Below are 23,882 nucleotides of genomic sequence, written 5' to 3' on the forward strand. Positions count from 1 at the left end.
GACCATGGTACATTCGGGCCATATCTGAAATCATGCTATCGGGCATTACTGGTCTTTCATCTTTGTAAACCCAAATTTCATCTTCTTCCCTCTGTCTACATCCTGATTTTATCCAGACATCTTTCTCCTCTGTTCCTGCCTCTTCCTGCATCTGTTTCACTTCCTGCCAGGTCTCAACTACAGTGGTTAGCATCAAAGGACTTGGAACATGTTCTTCAGTTTTTCCCCGATTTATTGAAATTTGGTTTTTAGCACAATGCTTGGCAATTTCATCTGCATAGTTATTACCTCGGGTAATATAATCATCACCTTTTTTATGAGCAGAACATTTCACCACAGCCAATTTCTTAGGCAATTGTATCACATCTATCAATGTCTTCACGAATTCTGCATTCCGTATAGGTGTTCCTGCAGAGGTCAAATAACCTCTTTGGGACCAGAGCTGTCCATAATCATGAACAACTCCATAACCATATTGACTATCTGTCACTATGGTTACTCTCACCTCTTTTCCCAACTCACATGCTCGTATCAAAGCAATCAATTCCGCTATCTGAGCAGAATGAATTCCTTTCAGACAAGATGTTTCCAACACTTCTGCTACTGTGCAAACAGCATATGCAGCACTTAGAACACCACTCTCTGTTCTTAAACATGATTCATCCACAAACATTACAAAATCTGATTCAATCAAGGGCTCATCTTTAATATCAGGGCGAGGTTTGGTACAGTATTCCAAAACATCCAAACCCTTGTGATCAAGCTCACCTTTCACGTCTGCTTCAATGGTTTCAGGTAACAATGTAGATGGGTTTACATTCACACATCTTGCAATTGTCACATTTTCAGCTCCTAAAATCACTTTCTCATAATGGGTCAATCTGCTGTTAGTCATGTATTGTGTTTTTGCTCTTGTGAGGAGAATCTCTACTGAATGAGGTACATACACCCTCACAGGAAATCCCAACACAATTCCTTCACTTTGTTCCAGACTTACACTTGTTGCTGCTACTGCCTTCAGACATCCTGGCAAAGCTTTTGCAACAGGGTCCAAAACAGCTGAGAAATACGCAATCGGTTTTCTCATTCTCCCATGTCTTTGGATCAATAATGATAAAGCACATCCTTCCCGCTCACTGCAGTGCAGTTCAAACTCTTTTTCATAATCAGGCATTCCTAATGCTGGTGCTTCACATAGTTTTTTTTTTTTTCTCAAATGCCTCGATCTCTGTTTTGGCCAGAACAATTGGATCTCTGATATCTGCCTTTGTCAGTCTCTGCAATGGTTTTGCAATTAATGAAAATCCACTTATCCATTGTCTACAATAACCTACCATTCCCAGGAACATTCTTACCTGTCTTTGAGTTTTTGGGGGTTGCATTCCTTGTATCATTTTAATTCTTTCAATGGTAACTTGTCTGATTCCTTTAGCAATCTTGTGACCTAAATATTGTACCTCTTTCTGACAGAACTGTAATTTCGAAGGGGACACTTTATGTCCCTCTTCAGCCAAATGATTCAACAATGCCACTGTATCAGTTACACAGGCATCCTTTGTTTTTTATGCGACCAGTAGGTCATCAATATACTGCACTAACACAGACTCTCCAGGCATGCTCAAAGTTTCTACTGATTTCTTCAACAGCTGATTAAAAATTGATGGACTTTCGGTGTACCCTTGTGGAATTCTACACCATGCTAAAATACGATTTTGGAATCGAAATGCAAAAATTGGCTGACTTTCTGGATGCAATGGAACAGTAAAGAACGCATTGCACAAATCAATCACTGTGTACCATTCTGCATCATGAGGAATCTGATACAAAATCACTGCTGGATTCGGAACAATCGGACAACACGGAACAACAATCTTATTATTTTTCTCAAATGCTGCACAATCCTAAATGTTCCGTTTGGCTTTTTCAGTCCAATAATCGGTGAATTACATGGACTGCTCTCAATTTCTCTTAAAATTCCCTGGTTAATCATTTTGTCAATTACTGGAGTAATTCATTCAATCACTTCTGCAGTCATTTTGTACTGTGGTGTATTCAGATAGCTAGCACCTTCTTTTATGGTCACTTTCACAGGATCAACCCCTTTCATTAAACCTATATCCTTTCCAGTGAAATCCCACACACTTTCTTTTACTGCCTCTTTTAGTTCAATAGGAATTATCTCTTTATCAAACACAGGAAACAATATATCCTGTTCTGCCTCAATCATGAGCATTGTCAATTTATACAAGCTATCTTCGTCTGGAGTCTGCAATTCTATGCCATCTGGTGAACAGTATATGGCACAGTTCATCCTTCACAATATATCTCTTCCTAGCAAATTAACAGGACTACTGTCGCACACCACAAACCGATGCATATCCTTGTATGTCCCAATCTCTATTTCAACTGGTTTTGTCAAAGGAGAATTTATTTGTCTGTTGGCTACACCTATAACCTGGATTGTTTCACCCGAGAGAGGAAGATTTTGAACTTCCACTGATCTAACAGTAGAACGGGTAGCACCAGTGTCCACTAGAAAAGTTATTTCCACATCATTCACCTTTCCGCTCACAAATAGAACTGTCTGGTCTACCTCAAGAGTGGCTCCAAACATACACTCTTCTTCCTCCCTCAGGCACCGTCAGAAACTTTCATCCGGCTCACTGCCATTCTCTTCTTGCAACCAATATTGCGGACACGCATTTACTCTTTGCTGTCTTTTTACCTGCTCACCTCCACTGAATCCTGTCTCTGCACTGTATTTCTGCTGATTTCCATTATTTGGCAGTGGCAGTTGTGGCACCTGACTTTGCTGATTTGCTATCTGCTGTTGCTGTGACTGCTGCTGATTTACCTCAAACTACACCTGCGGATTCAATGATGTATGTTCCCCATTAACTCTAGGCAGACATTTACACTCTTGTTTCCAATGCCCTACATTGCCGCAATTAAAAAATTGCATTTTCTTTTTCATTTCATCAATGTTCCCCACCAATTTAGGTTTGCCTTTCAACCCACTCTGATCCCCCACATTCTTGCTCTCCATTTGTGCTACTTGTTTTTCTGCTACTTTCACTTGTGCCCACATAGCTTTCTCTTTTAATTTCTTTTGTTTCGCATCAATCACTTCACTACAATATTTTGCTTGTCTCAATACCTTGTCTACAGAATTTGATTGCCAATCCATCATGCTATGTCTAATCATATCTGAAATTTCTGGCCTTAATCCATATATAAATCTATACACAAAATGACTCATGTCTTTCTCACAAAGGGCCCGATGTAGGTAAACGCGATTTTCCGATTTCAAAATACCGAGGTGGGCCGAATCGGTATTCTGAAATCGGAAAACGAGATGTAGGAAAAAAAAAACGAATGAATACCGATTCGGTCGGCATCGGTAATGAGATTCGGTACGTTCCGATTCTGCTCGGTCCGAATCGGAAAGTACCGAATCGGCCAACAACGAATCGGAAATCACCGAATCGGCTACCACCGATTCGGATATTCCCGATTCGGCGAATACCGAATCGGTAAAAGCTGAATCGGTAAAATCCGATTCGGCAATCATAGATTCGTAGCCATGAAAACAGACCCATGGCGAAAAAGCCCATAGGAATGCATTGAATGAACCGATTCGGCTTTTACCGATTCGGATAATACCGAATCGGATTTTACCGATTCGGATATTACCGAATCGGTAAAAGCCGATTCGGCAATAGGCGATTCAGCCAATGAGGTGGCTCCCCCTCCCCCACCCAAACAGGGAGTGGCAACCCTGGCAGGTGCAGCTAATTAAGAAGTTTCTGGAAAGCCTGCCTGAGCCCAACACACACAGTTAGCAGCAGTGGGAGAAGGAGGTTGCAAACTGAACAGGAGAAAATGGCAGATCAGTCAGGAAGCCAGAAGTCCTCCCAGAAGAGGAAGCCCAAGTTCACCACCACCGAACTTCAGGTGCTGGTTGAGGAGGTGGTGAGGGTGCACCGCCAGCTGTTTGGCAAGCTGTCCCTCAACGTGCCAGACAGCACCAAGAGGAGAATCTGGGCCGACATCGCCCAGAAGGTGAATGCTGCGGGTGTCACCCCCAGGTCCATAGAGGAACTGAAAAAAAGGTTTTACAACATCCGCAGCCTCACGAAGAGGAAGCTGGCTGACATTCAAAGGCAGGCTGGACACACTGGAGGAGGCAACAACCCGGCGCCACCCCTCACCGAGCTGGAGGAAATTGTCTCCAGCACCATCGAGAGGGAGAGTATCGTAGGAATCGGGACCCTGGACAGCTCTGCGAGAGCCACAGCTACAGGTAAGAAGCATGCGCATCATGACACACCCTACCAGACACCTCCCCATTAGACACAATGCATAGGCAAACCCCAGCACTGTACTGTCACCAACATACAAGAGACAAGCATCATGGTACATGTAGTCAGCAGAAGTTAGCCAAATATGTCAGTGCAGAATCACAAGACAGGAAACAGTGTGACACGGTGTAAGGAGATGCAAGGACATGTGGAATGCCATAATTGTACTGACTGTAATACATCGGCACTCAGTTTACAAATGCTTCTTTGTACCTAGGGGCCCCATCAGGCGGAACAACTGTGACAGCAGAGGGAGCAGCAACGTCCAACACTGCAGTCGCAGGGCCGAGCACCAGCCAGGCTGGCCAGGAGGAGGAGGAGGATGAGGAAGGAGACACCCCAGGGCTAGGAATGGAGGGAGTCCTGGTCATTGACTTCCAAGCAGTGCACTCCCCAGTACTGGCCAGCACACCCCCCTTGCAATTCTCACCAGAAAACTCCCCTACAAGGCAGACCATTCCGCCTACACCAGCTCCTGCCACAACCGTGGCCTTGCCACCTGTCCGACCTGTCCTGGGAGCAGGGGCTCAGGGACCGGCCAGCACCACACCCCCACCAGTGGCACCCCAGCCCACTCAGCAGGCCGGAAGCAGCAGTGCCCGACGCCGTGCCACCACCACCACTGCTGCACCAGCACAGGAGGGCAGTGTGTTCCTGGGCCTGGAGGGACAGATGGTTAAAATCCAGCGCCAACAGGCCAGATCCACCATGGCCTGCCAACGCCAGCTCCTGCAGCACAACATGCAGATGGGGGAGTTGGTGAAGGGTTTCCAGGCTGTTGTGGACAGCAACAAGGAGGTGGCAGCAGGGTTAGGCAGGCTGACCACTGCCATCACCCACTCATCTGCCAGACAGGAGGAGCATGAGGTTGCGCGCAGGAGGGATGCCCGGGTGCTGAACCGGGCCATGGCCCGCCTTGCAGCGGCGACCGCACAACTGTGCCATCGCAGCTCCAACCAAGAATCTGTGCTCAGTCAGCATACGGCTGAGCTCACTAGGGGGATGGCCAGGATCACCACGGCCATGGAGGCCATGATAATATCAAACACCGCCTCCAATCCTGCCCTGGACCTGGGTGATGCTGGAGACAGCAGCAGCCGCAGCAGCCCGGCCAGAGCTGCATCTGTGCCACGGAGGAGCACCAGGCGATCCGCTGATGCTGCTGGGCATTCGGAGGGGGCCGAGGGACACCCCAGTGGGTCTGGCAAGCGGGCAAAAAAATAGCCTGGCAAGGGGGGATGAGCAAACCAGAACCCTGGACTTTATTTGATCTTACATACTCCATTTTTTGATGCACATCAGTGCTGTAACTGTGGTGCATCACTATTAAAATTTGTTTTTTGCAAGCAACATTTAGCTGTCTTTGCATCTGTACTCAGTCAGAAATAGTTCTCAGTGATCTCCTCACGTCTGTATCTGCCATCACTTGGCGTACACACCCCAGCTGGCTGTGTCAGTGGCACAGCTTCTTCGTCGTCATAGTCCTCGTAGTCAGACAACTCCACCTCAGTGCCCTTCTTGACCGCAAGGTTGTGTAACATTGCACATACAGCTATGATCTTGCAGCAGGTGATGGGGGTATACTGCCTTGCACCTCCACTCTTGTGCAGGCATCTGAATCTACTTTTCCAGATGCCAAAGGTCCGTTCAACTACATTCCTTGTGCGTATGTGGGCCCGGTTATACCTCCTTTGGCTGGGTGTGGAGGGGTTGAGGTAGGGGGTGAGTATGAATGAGCGGAGGGCATATGCACTGTCGCCTGGAAGAGAAAGGGGTCACATTAGACACATGCATACATGTATTCCACCTACCTACTATGTGTTATGGGGGTCTGATGATGTGTCTCACCTAGGAGGTATCCTTCTCCAAATTCGCCAGCCATCAGCCGTGCATATATGCCGCTCTGTTGGAATATATAGGAGTCATGGGTACTCCCTGGAAATTTTGCTACCAGGTCTGTGATGGTGCACTTGGCATTGCAGATCACCTGCACGTTGATGGTGTGTGTAGATTTCCGATTGCGGTATATGTATTCGGTGTCCGCTGGTGGGCAAATCGGAATGTGCGTGCCATCTATGCAACCGATGATTTGGGGAAATTGTGCCATCTGGTAGAAGTCAGCTTTAGTTTGTAGCAGTTCTGCGTGGGTTGCAGGGAAAGAGATGTATTGGTCCATCCTGTCTATCATGGCGTCAAGGAATATGTGGAAGAACCTTGACAGGCTGCTCTGGCTCACCCCTCCTGCTGCTGCTACTCCACTTTGATAGCTGCCAGACGCTAGCAGGTGTAGGCTGCATAGCACCTGGACGTGCGCAGGGATGGCGTGTGCCCTTGGGGTGTGGTGGTCCAAGAATGGCTTAAGGTCCCTGATGAGCTCAATTATGGTGTCAGAGTCCAGCCTGTATCTCTGTAGGATCTCAGCCTCAGTGAGCATGAACAGGGTTATCCTCTGTCTGTAGACCTGTTCATTTCTTAGCCATTCCCTCTGTCCTTCCTGCTGTAGCCGTAGCCGCCTCGCAATGACATAGAAAGCTGCCATCCTGCAAGTTGCAATGCATTTTGGGACTGTTTATATGGGTTGGAGTTGGTTACCACCTGATTGCAATCCATGGTAAATACCGAGTGAATTCTACCGATTTTGAGCCGATTTCGGTGTTTCTGTGCCTCCCTACATCTCCCCAACTGTCGGAATCGGGGAATTTCCCGATCGGAGATTCATACGAATCGGCATGTTTTCCGATTCGGATCATGTCCGATTCGGTATTTGTACCAAATCGGTAATTGGAGCGAATCGGTGAATTTCCGAATCGGTGTCACTAACGAATCGGTAATTGGACCGAATCTGTGATTTTCCGATTCGGTGTCACTTACGAATCGGTAATTGGACCGAATCGGTGATTTTCCGAATCGGTGTCACTAACGAATCGGTAATTGGACCGAATCGGTGATTTCCCGATTCGGTGTCACTAACGAATCGGTAATTGGACCGATTCGGTCTTTGCATCCGATTCGGTGTTTTTCCGATTCGTTCCATATCCTATTTTCGGTATGTACGTATCGGATTCTTTCCCATTCGGTACTCATTCCGATTCGGTTTTCTATCCGATTCTTTCTGTTTTTGGTTCCCTACATCTCGATGGCTGTTTACCGATCGGTAAGGGCCAAAAATCGGTATTTTCGGCCGTTACCGATCGGTAACGCCCGACCTACATCGGGCCCTTAATTCCTTATAACCCCTGTACTGTTTGAAAACCAACAACAACCTTTCATAAAAAGAATGCACAGTTTCTTTCGGCTCCTGAGTGGTCCTATCTATCTTTACCCAATCAGTCTCTTTTGGAGGTATTTTGTTTTTCAACCATACTATCACTTGCTCATACTTTCTCATCACATCCGGTGATGGAGCTCCTGTCTTTGGATCCCTAGGATACTCCTCCCTTGGCCAATCCACAGATATTTTACATTCTGTCCACAAATCTACTGGCACCACTATGTCAAATAATCCTTCTAAATCGATCCACAATACCTTTGACACCTTTACAAATCTGTCAACTTGTCGGTACCATTCTACTGGTTTTTCTCTTAATCTAGGGAAATCATTTGTAAATGACAATATATCTTGTCTGCTCCAGGGAACAGGTACATAGCCTCCTCCAGGAACTTCTCTCATAGGGAATTCAGTTACCTCTGTTTCTTTTTCTCTAACTGGAAAAGCTAATGTTGATTTATCACTATTCTCTTCTTTCTTCTTTGCCCACTTGACTCCCCATTTGCGTACATCACCCCATTTTTGCAAAAGCACAATTAAATCTTTTATCTGAATTAATCTTCCAGCAGTATTCATGTTTTAAATATCTCTTTCTGCAAAATCCACTCTATAAGTTTTCTGCAATTATTTTATTTTTGCAAACTCCATATTCACTTGCCACTTCTTCCAATTGATCATACATTGTTTTCGCTCTCCATGTTATACTTTTACATAAAAACATGAGCTCATCATCCTGATAATTTTTTTATCTATCTGTCCCAATCGTTCCAATTATTAATTCCTCCATATCTACTTTTAGTTTGGCCACATCCAACACTTTTGATTCCTGCTCTTTTATTTTTAACGTTTTAATCCATTCACTCAATTCTCTGTCTGTTGGATCTCTCGGCGTTTGTGTTAAATCTATTTGTTCTGTACTTCTCTCTGGAGTTGCAGAGTCAGATTCTGCTCCTGTCGGGAATGCGCATGTCAACTTTTTATTACAATTTAATTCTGGTGGATTTACACTTGTATTCTGCCTTATTTCTGATAAATCTGGATAAGTACTTTCTCTTGCTCTCTGCAGGCTTTGTTGTAATGGGATTGTTAGTCTTGGTTCTCTTATTGTCTGATTATCAAATACTGGCATCACAGGTCCTATCGTTACTGGGACAGTTACAGCTTCCATATTTCTAGTTAGATTCTGAACCAACTCATGTGCAGATCGTTCGTATTCAGACATACTTGGGTGCTCATTGTTTTGTCTTTCTGGGCTTAGAACAATCTTGTGTAAATCATTACTTCGCACAGGGGTACCTGTAATTCTAGCTTCTCCTATTGGTGTACTCGGGACATATCTCATTTCTACTCTTTCAGGAAAATCTCTAAAATTTGATGGCTGTTCTGGTGTTTCTTTAACTTTTTCTTCTATCATTGGGGCATTCGGAGTAGTCCGTAAAGGACTTGGTTGATATGGTGGCGGTCTTCTATTTAATATTTCCTCTAATACAGCGTCCTCTAATTCACTATCACCATAGCCTTGATTCCTTGAATCAATATTCCTTCTTTTCTCTACACTTTTTCATCCCTCATATTCTTCTACTACTCTGACCGGATACATGCCATCGCACATATCTGTCTGTCCATCTCCGCATCCTAGTCTCATGGGTCTCTCCCCACAAATCTCTACCTCTACCTCTCGGTCTAAGATGCCTGCTCAACCTCTCACTTTCCATTTGATGCATCTCATCTTCCCACTCAACCACTGCTTCAAACTGAGTTGGTCTAGGTCTCGGTTCAAGTTTCATCATTTTGTCTCTCAGATTCTTCAAAATTGCCAAATCAAATGATCCTCCTTCTGGAAAGGCTAACACACCATCATCCTTGGTATACTGTATCCAATTATCCAACCAAACACACTTATGATATCCATATTTCGCCAACATGTAAGAAGCAGGTGTTTTCGGCGAAGGAAGTATTTTTCCCTCTCTTGTAACTACCTCCTTGTCTTTTACAAACACATTTTTCATTCTTTTAAACCATGAAGGTTTCTTCTTGTCATCATCATAATAATAATATGACATTTTCGAAAAACTTTCCCTTCTCTCAAAAGATCGCGCACTATTCTGTTACTGATTCCGTAACACCAACCTATCACAGCGCGGTTCACACTAATGCACCAGTAAGAACATGATGCGTCACTATAGTGCTTAACCAATAGCTTCTGCTGTTTCTGTGATGAACCAATCAGCTTCTACTCTGACTTGGTCACGCGGACCAATCCCAGCGCAACACTTTTGACGTCACCAGCGCTTCGGCTTCTGCAGCGCCGACTGATCCCTCCTTTACAGGGTTTTTTCAGAAAAGCCGTATTTACAAGATATTTTACAAAAATCAGTTAGTAACTTACACAAAACAATTCCACTAATCTGTTTCACTATTAAAGGGATAGAATGTTCTCAATCACACAAGTATTCTGTAACCAGAGTAGACAACGCTTATCTCCTCAGAATTTTTTTAACTCACCGATAAGGCAACACTACTGGCTTTACCCTTCTATCAGGCAATAACGATCTCGCTTCTCTAGGAAAGCACATACAGAGATCTTTTACACCTCCTTAGAGACAATCCCAAAGTTTTGCTTGAACGCGTATTGCAATTACATTTACACACGTTCATACAGAAACCCCTATTCATATATACATAAACTCTGTGTTACTAGTAGTCAGCACGTCCACTAACCCACCACAAAATTCCTCTATTGTTAGCAAAAGAGAGACAAAACTCCCTTTTCCCTTTAATCAAGCTCGGGTTAAGACCTATTACTCTCCCAGCAGTAAGTTTTAGTCGGGAAGCACAGAATGATCCCAATACTTGAAGGCTGAAATGTTATAGACTGTCCTCACTATACATTTATCCTTTCACACCTAAGGTCCCTAAACAGTGATATACGCCGATACCACCGCAGTATATGACAATACTACTTCTTTGAAACAGACTAATGCACTGCGTGACTTAATCTTGCCAAACTTCGTCCACCTGCAGTCGGAGGCACTGACTTCACCCTACTCTATGAAGCCTTTCCAAGACCACATTTAACATAGTACAAACTCAACAGATGTTAGTGATAATTCTGTACATCAAATTGTATATAGCACTTTATACATAACCCTAGCTAATTTCCTTAGCAACCACTACTCTGCTACCAAGTTATTACTGCAACAGCGCCGCTCCAGAAATTATTTCTAATCATCACTCACCATTTCCCTGAAACCTTTAAACACTCAAAACATGCACCAGTGGGGCCCATAACACTGTGCATTTACCCTGTTCACTTACACTTGGCTTCAAGGCTTCTGGTGAATCATAATGGAGAAATGCTGTAACATTTTGTGGAGCGTCTAAAACCTATTTAATATTTACACTAAAAGTTCAAAAACAGTTTACCATGGTTTCATATTAAACATTTATATTCAGACACACCACCATAATGGCAATGAATCTGCTAGAACGAAAATTAGGCGTAGGAAGAAACAAAGACCAGCTTTTAATTCTTCATTCATCTAATTTTTATTCAGAGCAAACTTTTAGTATGTCCGACATTATGCATTTATTTATTCTTTATTCAAAAATTCTTAAACATTATTTCAAAAACATGATCGTTTTATTATGAGCTCAGAAAAATCGCTTTATTATAGAATTCAGTAAAGTTTAGCAAAGAACAGATAGTTCCAAATTCAATCTCTCCTAGCATCCCTGCCTATCCCCCTCATCTTATCCTAACAGTCCTGCAGAGCAAACAAATAAGGAAAAAAATAAGAGTTCTTACATCCAGGAATCGGTCAGCAAACGGGCAGCATCTCCGATAGAATTTGAAAAAGCAACCCCAACCTTACAAGTCCAGGGGTTTTTATACCTTATTTCTGAACTTAATCTATCTAGAAAAGTAACTAACATCACCATCTTGTGTTCTGATTGGACAAATTCGGGTGGATGTGCACTTCCTCACCATTACAGCATTTTTTATTCACATGATTCAGCTAATATTATAAAAGTCTACTGTTTAAGCAGTCGGTGGCCTAGGCACATTGCATCTTAGCAACATTGCCCTTCTTTCCCATGGTTTGGGCATCCGATCATTCGGGTTTGTCACTCATCCTAGGTTCCGTGTGAGGCAACCTTGAACTCTCCCTCAAGCAGTCAGCTCACTTGCGCTGGCAGAAATCTTTGACACGCCTGCGCAGACCAATACCCACTCGCAGTAGCTCAGACCGGCCATTTTCTCACTAGGCCTCACAGGCCACATTCGGAACTATCATAGAAACAAACAAAAATCCATGTTAATTATAGTAATGAAACCCATTCTGTTTACCTCCCACCATTCTAATGTTTCCCATTAGTCGTTACCTAGCAGTATGCCACACAAATGTGTTTTATACTTATATAATCAACCCTCTCTTTTCACAAAACATATACAAAAGCACATTTATGATACAACACTTTCACTTTTGTAGGACTCAATCAAGTTCAAGTTATCTCCTAGGAACAAACATTTCTGAATGTTCTCAAAGTCTAGGTACCATAACGTGATAATGTTTATTGGATGAATGGTGGACGTGCAATTTGCTGAATCTTGATCGTCCATCTGTAGGAGCTGACCACAGGAGGTGAGGATAGGCGTTTAGAAAATCTTTTGTAGCCGGGTATTGCTGAAAGTGTGTCCTTGGCCCCAGTCTTTGCAAAGATGATGTGCAATGTGACTTTCAATAGCCCGAACCAGGCATTAAAAACCTAACTAGGAAGCCCTGGGTGGAGAGAGGGCTGCAGAGACAGTGGCATCCAGGGGACAAGGGAGACAGCGATTTCTATGCCTATACTGACATATGATAGCAACCCACATTTAAGAAGTTCCACATACATTGAGGGCCTTTCAGGCTGGGGTACTCACTCCAAGCTATACTTATGTACTCTCATTCTCTCAGTGGACGGGGATGTGGGAGGATCTAGACATGACAGGTCTAGAGAGGGCCAGTAGGCATCCTCCTTAACAGTTGCCCCCAACAGTAAGTCGTATTCAGGCATATGGCATTAGTCTACCACACGAAAAGAGCACTCCTGCTGGAGACCCTGTCTCCAACAGGGTTAAGGTCTCTGCTGATAAGCAACTTGTTTGCCCAAAATCTTGACGCTCACTTGTCTCTCTACTCAGACTGTGATTCTCCTGGTTTGGAAACATCTTCTGTGCATCAGCAAATGGTGACATGAGGAATAGGGCTGCACAGTGCAACTGTGCCAAGGACCATCAGCCTTACAGCCTCACTTGGAGAGGAGTGTATGTTTTAACAAAGGTAACAGGTACATCATATACATTGCAAAACTTGTTTCTCCATTCTTCTATCTCCCTCTTTTTGTTCAACTAGCAGTGTTAAGTGAATTAACCCTTCCGTATCACAAGGGGAGTAGAAGATCTGGGACCTTACAGCCTGATTCATCAAGCTGAAATCGGCTCGCAAAGGGTCAGATTCTGAGAATCTGGCCCTTTGCGAGCGCTATTTTTGCATTTGGGATTCATCATCCCAAATGCAAAAATCGGTAATTGCTAATTAGCTAAATTGCGAGGAATTACATTTAAGGAATCTCTATTTGAGATTCCTTAAATGCAATTCATCAACCATTTTTAAATTGCTAATTCGCAATTTCGGGCCGCTATTTACCGAGAGGTCAGACCTCTCGGTAAATAGCAAAAACTTAGAAAAATGCTTTTAAAAGCATTTTTCTAAGTTGCATGTTGCGCACACACATGTCCTTTGGACATGTGTGTGTGCAACACCTGTGTGAAATTTCATTTGAGGGGTGCTACAGGGTGTCCTGTGGACACCCCTGGCACCCTTCAAATCGCAATCTTATTTGCGATTTGCTAATTGCTAATCGCAAATAAGGAATACTCCCCATTCATTCCTATGGGCCTTTTGGCCCATGGGAATGAATGGCGAGTTATTCCTTATTTGCGATAAGCAATTAGCTAATCGCAAATAAGGAATTGTAAGGAATCGCATTTTTATTGCATATTCCTACATGAATCCCGTTTTGCGAGTCCTTAATAGCGATTCGCTATGATTCGCTATTAGGGCCTCGCAAAACGGGAGCATGATGAATCAGGCGGTAAAACCCTTATAGAAAATGGTAGCTTGATCTTCCTAACTCCATCTTATTTTTGCGGAAAGTTTCTAAAAATTAGCTCTACTGCTAAGAGGTCAGGATATCCATTTTTTCAGATAAATACTGATGAATACTAATAGGAAAAAAGGGTTGATTTATCTTCTGTATTTATGTGAAAAACTGATAAAACCAGGAAAAATTGCAGACACCAGATCCTTGATTTAGAGTAGGATGTTGAAGGAAAATATTCTGATTTAGCATTGGAGAGTCCTCCAGCATAATTGCCCCTACCATAGAATAGTACAGACTAGGTAATATCAGAGAAGCCGCCTCAACAACCGAAAATTGTTGAGCAGAAGGCGGATCGCTTCCTTCACAATTTAGAAAATTCCCTTCGACATTGGACGTCAGACTATGTTATTGATTTAAAATGTCCTAGCATATGCTAAGGAAAGCTCCTTATTGTCATTGTCTTCCATTTCTCACAGCTGATTTTGGGGGCTCCAGAAGCTCTCCTGAGCTCCCTTCACCTTCGCAAAGACCCGGGACTCTACAGGTTTACCAGCGAAGGCGCCAGCAATAATGTGAGTATATATCACTCCTTTCATCCATGCACAGCCAAGCTGGCTGAGATAAGGAGCATGAAAACAACATCAAGGGGCAATCAGGGCAGTGTCTTGTAGGTGCAATACAGTTCAAAAAGAAACCTATTGGGATGCAAGCGCTTTCCCATACATTTCTAGCCCTCACAACAGGGAGGCGCCTTGGTGGATGGTGTGAGCGGTTGTAAGTTCACTTCATCCACTTTACTTTAATTTGGTTCAAGACTGTTACTTTTAACCACCAGGGAGCCAACACTAGACTTAAGCTATGCATTTGTAATGTTCATCATATGCGGTGCTACCCGTCTACTTGCAATGTTTGTTGATGCCTGCTATTTATTTGTTAATAGTATGTGTTGTTTTCCAGTTATTTAAGCATTTGTAATGTGTCTCAATGGCCCTGTGATCTGTGTGTTTGTAATGAGTACTGATACCTTAGTTATTTGATGATTGTGCTGTATATTGATATGTCTCTTATTAAAGTATTTATAGTGCCCCTGGAATCTTTCTCCCTGATATCTTTGTGCTGGTGATGTGTGTATGTTTTCCCGTTACCTGGTTATTTCCAATATATATATATATATATAAATCCCCAGTTAGCTTTGCATTTGTCTTGTGCATCTCTAACTACGTCATCTAAGTATTTATATTTTGTAAGTCTTGATGTTGGTGAAGAATGTGTAATATATGCTACTAACACTCTGATCTCTTCATTTGTAATGTGCATTGAGTGCTTGGAGTATCTCCTGATGCCCCAGCGGTATTTGATATCTTTCGGTTGCAGCGTTTGACTAAATAACTAATCAGCATTTCCATAAACATGCTGTGTTTGAAACATCTGTTCCAGCACGGATGCCTGATTATCAGCAGCAAGGGAAGAGACAATCTTAATCTAGACAAGTGGGAAAGAGTCATGTTTTGAATTGTTACAAACTGTAGATGTTTGTTCGTCTGGTGAAGATAGAAACTGGGAGACTGGGGAGTGTTCCACAGCGTGGTTGTAATTTAAGACAATAGTCTACCCTGAGTCCATGCCTGACCCAATCAGAGGAAGAGGATGTGACGTTGCAAATAGGCTCATAATGGTGAAAGCATGAGCCGTGAAAGGAGGGGCTTATATAATGAAACGCTTTGTGATGGATGCAAAGGCTCTTAAATAAAATGTGTTTTGCCCCAGGGGTCAGTGGGCCCTGGTCACGTGGGCAGAGAGATGCTCCCTGTGTAGTAGATCTACAAGACAGCTGGCCACTTGGTTGGGGTCAGCTGAAGCTCTGTAGCAGATATTAGGAAAGCCCGAGTAGGTGGCATCTCCATACTCGATGAATGAGAATATGATGGTTTGACTAACATTCCCTTATGGAGGCATAAGAGATGGAAGTCTAAAAGCTTAAAAGCAAGAAGTGGCTACTTAAGCAATTTGAGATTTGAAGGAGAAGGATGAATCAAAGGTAGCCTCATGATTTATGGCTTTATTAGAGGGACCTGGAAGGTCTCTAGTAGCCATGGACCACCAGGAGTTAGACCAAGCGGTCCCAGGCCCACCAGAAAGTAGCAGCTCCTCCTATCCACCTGTATTGTGTTAGAGATGGCTGTTAAACAGCCTGTCAGCATTAGTGGACACTTCTGGATGGAGGGGGCTGCGGGACGCTCATCTGTGTATCATCTTTATAGAACTAAAACAGGATGCCAAAGAATCTGATCAGGCTACCAAAGGGGTTTTATAGATGCTAAAGCGCGTAGGGCTAAGGAGGCACCCAGTGGAGCCCACATGGCAGCAGACACAATGCTCCTGAAAGAGGGAAGGGAGACAGCTCCCTCTCGGACAGATTACAGAGAAGACAGCCCATCCAAGACTGGTTCTTCCACCACACAGTCTCCCTTAAACGAGATAATAATTTAGTGTAGGGGACTCTGAAAGGCTCTCAATCGTCAAGAAGGACAAAGGCCGCCTACCCTTTAATCTAGGGTCGCGCAAACGTTCTAGGCTGCAATATGTGCGCGCTCAGTTCCCTGTGCCAGGTGAAATCCCGAGTGTGCGGAATCTAAAAGGTGATGAGTCTCCTGAAACAAGGCAGTTATAGATCAAGAGCAGTTTCAAAGACTTTAGAAAGGAATGTAGGAAAGGACTGCCCAAAAACGCAGTGAAAACGAAGGGCCCGCCTACTGGTTTTTTAAGGAGGGAGAGAACTAGAGCCTGTTTCCAGCAGGCAGGGTCATTGGCGAAGAAGAGAGAGAACTTAAATACGTCATGGCAGTGGAGTGACAGCAAGAAGAGCTATCCTCATGGCTCAGCATTCTATGGCAGAAGCATATTTAATGAAGAGAAACAGAGCACTCATGGCAGTCACCTGAGAGTTTTGAATTTTGTGACAGAATGAATGGTCGTGGGTTCCAGGGAGGAGCATAAGGCAGGCTTAACACTTGTTCACCCTACTGATTTAGGTGGTAAACTACTTTTTTGAATAACCATTCCTAACCCCTACCAATTTTCTGCGCATTTCTACAGCTATTTAATGCCCGCTGCTGGTCTGTGGTTAGATCAGATCAGATACCACTGCCTTTCAAGCAAGAGCTGCCAATCTTTCAGCTAAGAAGAAGGACTTTTATAGAAAGTAGTTTTTTTTGTGTCATATTACATTTATTTTATTTTATTTTTATTACATATTTTATTTTAGTATGATTTCAAAAAAGAGGCATGAAGAACAATTTAACTGTCAAAGTCAACCATTTGGGGATTCTTTCTTCTGGATATTTTAAGAATGCAATAACAGATTTGACAATCTTGCAGTTGCTGCTGGAGTTACTAACTGAGCAAGTGTTAGGAAGCTTAAGGTTGGCCACAGCAATCAAAGTTCACTCACTTATGGCATGTCATTTTGTTTGATGATATCTTCTGGGTGAGAAGCCACAATATCTCCTACTGATTTGATTATTTGTACTGTATATAAAGGTCCCTCTTACTAAAAAACTATTTGTGATGTCCCTGGTATCTATGTCCCTGATACTTTTGTGCTGGTGATGCATAGGGATGCCCCTGTTATCTGTGTATTTCCCCCAGTCCTCAGACACCTGTGCATTTGCTTTGAAATCCAATCGAGATCCATTTTCATGTCATGCGATTTAATGTGACGTCCTTTTTGGGCAAAATGATCTTGTAATATAATTTCTAGTGATGTTGTTAATATGTTAATTAGTAGGCATGCGCGAATTTGTAATTACACTGGAGTAATCAGAGTAATTTTCGTAATTTCGCAATACTCTTTTAACACGAGATTAACGACAATTACATAGTTACACCTCAGTTGGTTCCAGTCATACCTGGATAAGTGGGGTCAATTCCCTGTCCAACCCCAGAAGTTACAACAAGGGTTCCCCTGCCATTACAGCAACCTCACCATATGAAATACTCAAAAGAGCATTGAAGGGCTTCTTGTCCATTGTCACTTCTCTGAAAAATAACTCATGATCGGGTTCGGCTACTGGCTCAAGCCATTGCACTCTCTGGATGAGCTGAACTAGTACTTCTGAAATTATATTTTTTGCCATGGGGACTTTTTATGCTACTGAGAGGTTGGTAGATTTTGTTGCCTTGATTTCTGTTACTATTATTATTAATTAACGGCTATATGTATCTTTTATATTTTTGATTACTTCGCTGGTGCTAACATTCATGCAAGTTCTCTATTATTTCATCAGCTATGTGTATTACTGCTAGTTTTAAGCTCTCTAACCCTTTATATTCATTTTTTTTCATCATAAAATGTTGCCAGTTTGAATCATTTGAATCATCCACCCTGTGATATTGTAACCTTTGTAACAGATCAAAAACATCCTAAAATCCTAAACTCCTATTGTAAAACTGCCCTCGTTTAAAGTGCACTGCCATGCAGTGGGTCTTGTTTGCATCACTTAAAACTTCTGATAAATACATTCAATAAATACATCTTTTCATTAGCTCTGATAGTAAAACTGAATTTTATTGTCGGCTATTAAAGTGCCTATTGAAGCCTGATTCCTGATCCACACAGCTTGCAATGAGTTCAGGCCTTTTCTCTGGATCCTGGGTCTAGATATCTCGGGAGTTATTTGACAGTTCGCTTGATGGTACCATTATTGTCTCTGGCCCTTGTGTTCTACTGCAATATGGATAACTAAATACTTCTGAGTTCTTGATTCTGCAACGGGACCTTGGTTGAGCACTCATCACTTACCAAAGGAGGAGGTACACATTTCGACCTCAGTATGACACAATAATCATACAGAGTAAAACCCTTCTGTCAATATAAAGAATGGCTGAGTTTGACTGGTACATATTTTACACGTGCATTGCAGGTCGCATCTGCTCAGTCTGCTGTTGGACAGTGGCGGCCGGCACAGGTTAGGCTGGTGGGGTGGGAAGTAGGGCAGAGACGGGGCGGGGGGGGTCCGAAGTCGACAGATGATGGAATAAGTAAAATTACATCAAAAAAATAATAAAACCACTTACTTTGCGCTCGTTAATGCGGCAAGTGCAGGTTAAGTCGTGTGCTTTATTTTTTTAATACATTTTACTTATCCTATTGTTTGTCGACTTCCCCATCCCCATCCCCCGCCCCAGTCCTGCCTTTTGCCACACAGCTCCTACCTGTGCCAGCTGCGACTGCTGTTGCACCCTACTCTGTCTGGGCCAGTAAACCTTTTCCGGTATAGGAACTTCCACCAGTGGATTCCCCCCTGGATTTGGAGTTCCCCAAAATCTGAGATTTTTCCATTGTGACTCAACAGTAAATCAGACTCTAACTCCACATGCACAATTTCTGAATGGCCCATTAGTTTGGACTGTTAAGTTCTCTCTTTGGTATCTTTATTGTTATTTTAAGTTTTATTACCATGGCTCTCCACATATTTCTCTGAAAGAACAGTCTTTGGGCTCAGCCAAGCTACCAAAAGGTAAGCTCAGAAATTGGTTTGCCCCATATGAGGTCCCCCTGATCTGATACAGACTTCTAGCTCCAGATTCCTTACTTTAGAACTATTGCCAGGCTTCAGACGGGATGCAGAAACTTTTCAAGAAGTACCTCTGCGGGTCAGTAGGTGACGTAATATAGCTCTGCGTCAGAGTTACCAGAAGTGATGTGCATGGTGCCTATATAGGCTCCCGTCAGCGCAAATCTGGAGAAAGCTACCTCCAGTCAATTTTTGACAGAATTTACTTGATGTTTTGTTGAAGCCTTTTTTGGGATATTTTTGTCTTCTAGTGCGCTGGGGATGTCCCCTAAGAAACCAGTGGATTTTCAACCTTGTGGTGCCTGTCACAGGCAGATGTCTGTGACAGCCCACCCCTGTTTTGCTAATGGTGCTTAGAGCAGGACCACAACTCCAAAGCCTATGAGGACTGCCGTACCATTCACCCGAAGGCATTGCAGGAGCACTCCTTGATTCTCCTCGCCACCTAGCATTGGACAGCCCCACAACGATCAAGATCCCAGTTGCGTGGAAGCTCCTAGGACCACTTGTGGAGCCGTTCTCGAAATTTGTCTCAGTCGAAGTCGTTGGATAAGTCCCATAAAAAGAAAAATTCCAAGAAGTAGAAGCACTCTCTCTTTGACTGTTGAGCCGTGGGCAATGGCGCAGACGATGGCACTGCCCGCTTTATCATTGCGGGCGGCAATGCAGCCTGCGATGCCCCCCACAGCGCCTCCTTCTTCTCAGGTGCGTCGCAGTGCTGCGAGGCTGCCTGTTGTTTTAGCATCACGGTTACACTCAAGCGACACTTATGCCTAGTCGGGCATTGCGCAGCACTACACGGCGGCCCGTTAATGCTCATTAAAATACAGTAGGAACATCGCAGCTCCAATTTTGTAGCTGCAGCTTCCAGTACTTCTATGGGGCATATTTTCACTCACCTTTTGTTTTGCCCATTTCACTGCGGCTTCCAGTATATTCTCCTGGTGACATCTTGTTACTTCTTCTTCCCATGAGTACTCAGACCTGTTTCCAAGATGGCAACCTTTTCTATTCCTTATATTTCCTTTTCCCTACCCAAGATTGCAACTGCTTCTTTCCTGTTACATCACTTCCTATTTCATCACTTCCTGCCTATGGGTATTTAAGAGACTGAATCTTTCATTGCTTCGCATTGCAACTCTCCTTGCTCCTGCTGGTGTGTCCTCGCTTCTGTTGGCGACCTTTGCTCCTGCTTGGTGTATTTTTGATTCCTGTTGGCGCACTTTTGTTTCCGGTTGGTGCTTCCTGTTCTAGTTTAGATTCCTTTTAACCCTCCACTCCTATTTGGAATTCTTTGGAAATCTTGCCTTATATTCTCCACTCCTTGCTGGTGTTTGCTCTTATTTGTGGGTTCTTTCCTTCCTATCCGTTCCTTGAGTCTCTGCCTTCAATTGAGATTATTCCCTATGGGTTTTTTTCTCTTGGGACTCCTTTTGGAAGGCACAGCCTGCTCTTGCTTTTCATTGTCGGCAGCACTGGGGCTACCAGAAAGGGTTGCCCTTAGCTTGAACAGACCAGAACCCTCAAGTACCGAAGTCGAGAACCTCTCTAACATGGCAGAACTGGTAAGAACATTACAAGTCGTGCCGTTTGACATCATTGCGCTGGTCTTCGGATGAGTCACGGGAATGATGACACAAGTCAAGGCCCCACTCCCACATGTACCCCATGGAGCCACTGCCCAGGTCTGCTCTATGCCTCCCAGAGTTTCCCAGAGCTGGAGCGATCCCAGCCCAACTCAAAGATTTCTATGAGGTCAGGCACCTCATATTTGGGCAGCCCGACCCCTCTGGAGCACCTGTGGGCCCCATGGATTTGTACGGAGCCCACGCTGGATGACCCCTAGTGTGTTTTCCCTCAGTGCCAAACAGCCCCCTTGGATCCGGTGTCAGATCAGGAGTGGCATAAGACTGAGTTTTTCTGCAGACCCCACTCCAGTGCAGCTGTTCCTGACGGGCATTGGCCTGATCCGGCTCCGGTGTGCCGGTCTCGATGTCGGTATTTTTTTAGACTACCCTTACTTGGTGTAAGGAACCACGCCCTTTGGATACTGTGGCGAGTGATTGAGCCACACGCAGGTGACCCCTTTGGGCTTGGCACCTCCTTGCCTTTTCCTTCCCCTGACCTCACAGGGTCCGGTGAGTTGACCTTTAGGGTCTCACGACTCTCTCCCTTACCAAGTAGGCCACTCCTCCTCCCCCACTACTTTTGTTTGTAGGTGCATCTCCATGTCTTTCTCTCTCCCTTTCCCTATGACAACCACCTTGAGGTGTCCTACGACGGGGAGACGACAGGAGTAAGCGCACCTCTTGCTCTGGGTAAGTCAGGCCTAACGACAGTACTCTTCATTTGTGTGTTGTTAACCAGCCATGTTTGGCCCCCTCCCGTTTTCAACTTGTCCTCCCCACCTGTGTATCCTTACTATGTAGACTGTATAACACACTGTCTCTTACTGTGATGGATGAACCTTACTATGTTACTAAGTATGCTATGACATAACTGACCCCACGTGCGGCTCTTGGAATTATGCTCTGGGGCTCTGTGTGTGTGGGCGTCTGGCTCTGTGTGGGTATCTGGCTCTGTGTGGGTGTCTGGCTCTGTGTGTGTGTGTCTGGCTCTGTGTGTGTGTGTCTGGCTCTGTGTGTGTGTGTGTCTGGCTCTGTGTGTGTGTGTCTGGCTCTGTGTGTGTGTCTGGCTCTGTGTGTGTGTGTCCGGCTCTGTGTGTGTGTGTGTGTGTGTGTGTGTGTGTGTATTTGTGTGTGGGGCTCTGTGTGTGAGCAATGCCAATAGCTCTAACTTTTACAAAGGCGAAACCATTGCATTGTAAATGCTTGTTCCCTTTATGGCCACATATACTTACTTAAAATAAACACACGTATAATCACAATCCCGGGCTAAGATTTAATATCTGCTGATTCACATTTGCTTATTGTAAGGGTATTCCTGTCCGATAACATACACTTAGTTAAAAGGGATTCCTATATTATGTGGTTTAGAAGGAATATCTGTTCAGTTGCCTTGGTTATGCAAAATAATTCTATGTTTTTACTCTTCTTTGTAAGATCATGTTTGTATACTTCATAGGAATACTTCATGGACACATTCGCTACCTCAAAGGAGTATTTTTGTGGGCACACTTGTTTACTCTGAAGAGATACTTTTATTTTGAGAAAGACTGCCTTTATCTTCTTCGATGCATCGGATGGCCCCTGGATGTCCGCCGTCACGGTGCTCGTGTGCCTCGGATGGCCCGGGGCCGTCCGAACTCCGCACGTATCAAATTCCTCCGCACCGCGGTGGAATTTGCGCCACGTTGAAGAGGTTAGAGTCAGATTTCTTTAATTCGAAGAAGTATCTTTGAGGTAATATTTCCTTACTTTTAAGGAATATGTTTATTGCTACTTAAATTTACATTATAACAGGGTTGACAAACATAGCTCTTGGAGAACCAGATCCATGAAAGATTTTCAAGCTATTCGTGGAAGAGAAAATTACTATAGAAATAAATTTAAATGGAATTAATTTGTATAGGCAGTAGTTGTTCTGAAAATATTGCTTGTGGCTGGCCCTCTTGCACCTACATTGAACATCCCTCTTTTAGAGAAATTGTGCTATGGCCACATTTACTTACCGTCTAAAGGTAGCCTTCACATCCAAGTAGGATCAAGAAGGTGCTTAACACGTACAAATATACATTATATTTGAAAACTAGAGGTTTAGTTTTAAGCCTCACTCTAAATGCTCCCATTAAACGTTTCACAAATATACCAGATATGGGTATAACATTATTGCATTAGTTTCTCCCCGAGGTAAAATCAAAAGGTTTTGGTATTGAATTTACCCTAGGATCAAATTACCATCTGTTAATTTGTTTGAGGTTGTAATTGGAGACTTAGACATTCTCCACTTTTATTGCAACCAGGGTATTCATTCTTTTCAGAGAGGGAATTAGGGGCAAGATGGGCTCAAGCATTCTGTAGTCACAAACCCTGAGTTTTGAAAACTCAAGGGGTTTGTTGCTGCAAAATCGCGTTTAAGAATTCACTAAACCCCTTTTGTGTTAGAGAAATGTCATTCTGAATCATAAAGGGGAATTTGCCACTCATTCCCAAACTCAATTAGGAGAGGAAGTGAAAGGGGCCTCCAATCCTAATTGCAAATCACAATGAAATGGATTAGTGGTTTGAGGATGCAATTGCAGCTGCACATCACTGAAATGGTGCAGACTCCTCAAAGGTATTGTAAAGGATAAGCTGCCCCAAATGAACAGCTATCTCTTTGTAAATCGTTTTTGGTGATCCTCGAGAGACCACTGCCCGTTCTCTCACTGTTTTCCCAAACGGGAAACATTTCTTTTTTACAGCAGCACTATTTCCTTTAAGGAACACGGGCTACTTTTCTTTTTTATAGGTATTCTCTTTGGGAAATGCAAACACATGAATGGTGGTGTTCTGCTTTCTTGCAGGTCACCCTGCCTGTGTTTGTAGCCAATCACTGGGGATCTCATATAATGGCTGTACCAATTAA

The 23,882-nt window shown here is 43.7% G+C and overlaps 1 protein-coding gene across 1 annotated transcript in view; it reads left to right on the forward strand.

Annotated features, from left to right (window-relative positions):
- The window catches only part of LOC147685121 (unconventional myosin-Ig-like), a 1,601,091-nt gene that overhangs the window by 272,993 nt on the left and 1,304,216 nt on the right, over nucleotides 1-23,882 (forward strand). The window contains exon 6 of the mRNA XM_086941006.1: nucleotides 14,256-14,351. Coding sequence (XP_086797132.1) covers nucleotides 14,256-14,351 — 96 coding nt within the window. The remainder of the gene's footprint in view (nucleotides 1-14,255; nucleotides 14,352-23,882) is intronic.

This window comes from Lissotriton vulgaris, chromosome 10, assembly GCF_964263255.1.
Source record: "Lissotriton vulgaris chromosome 10, aLisVul1.2, whole genome shotgun sequence".
Classification (NCBI taxonomy): domain Eukaryota; kingdom Metazoa; phylum Chordata; class Amphibia; order Caudata; family Salamandridae; genus Lissotriton; species Lissotriton vulgaris.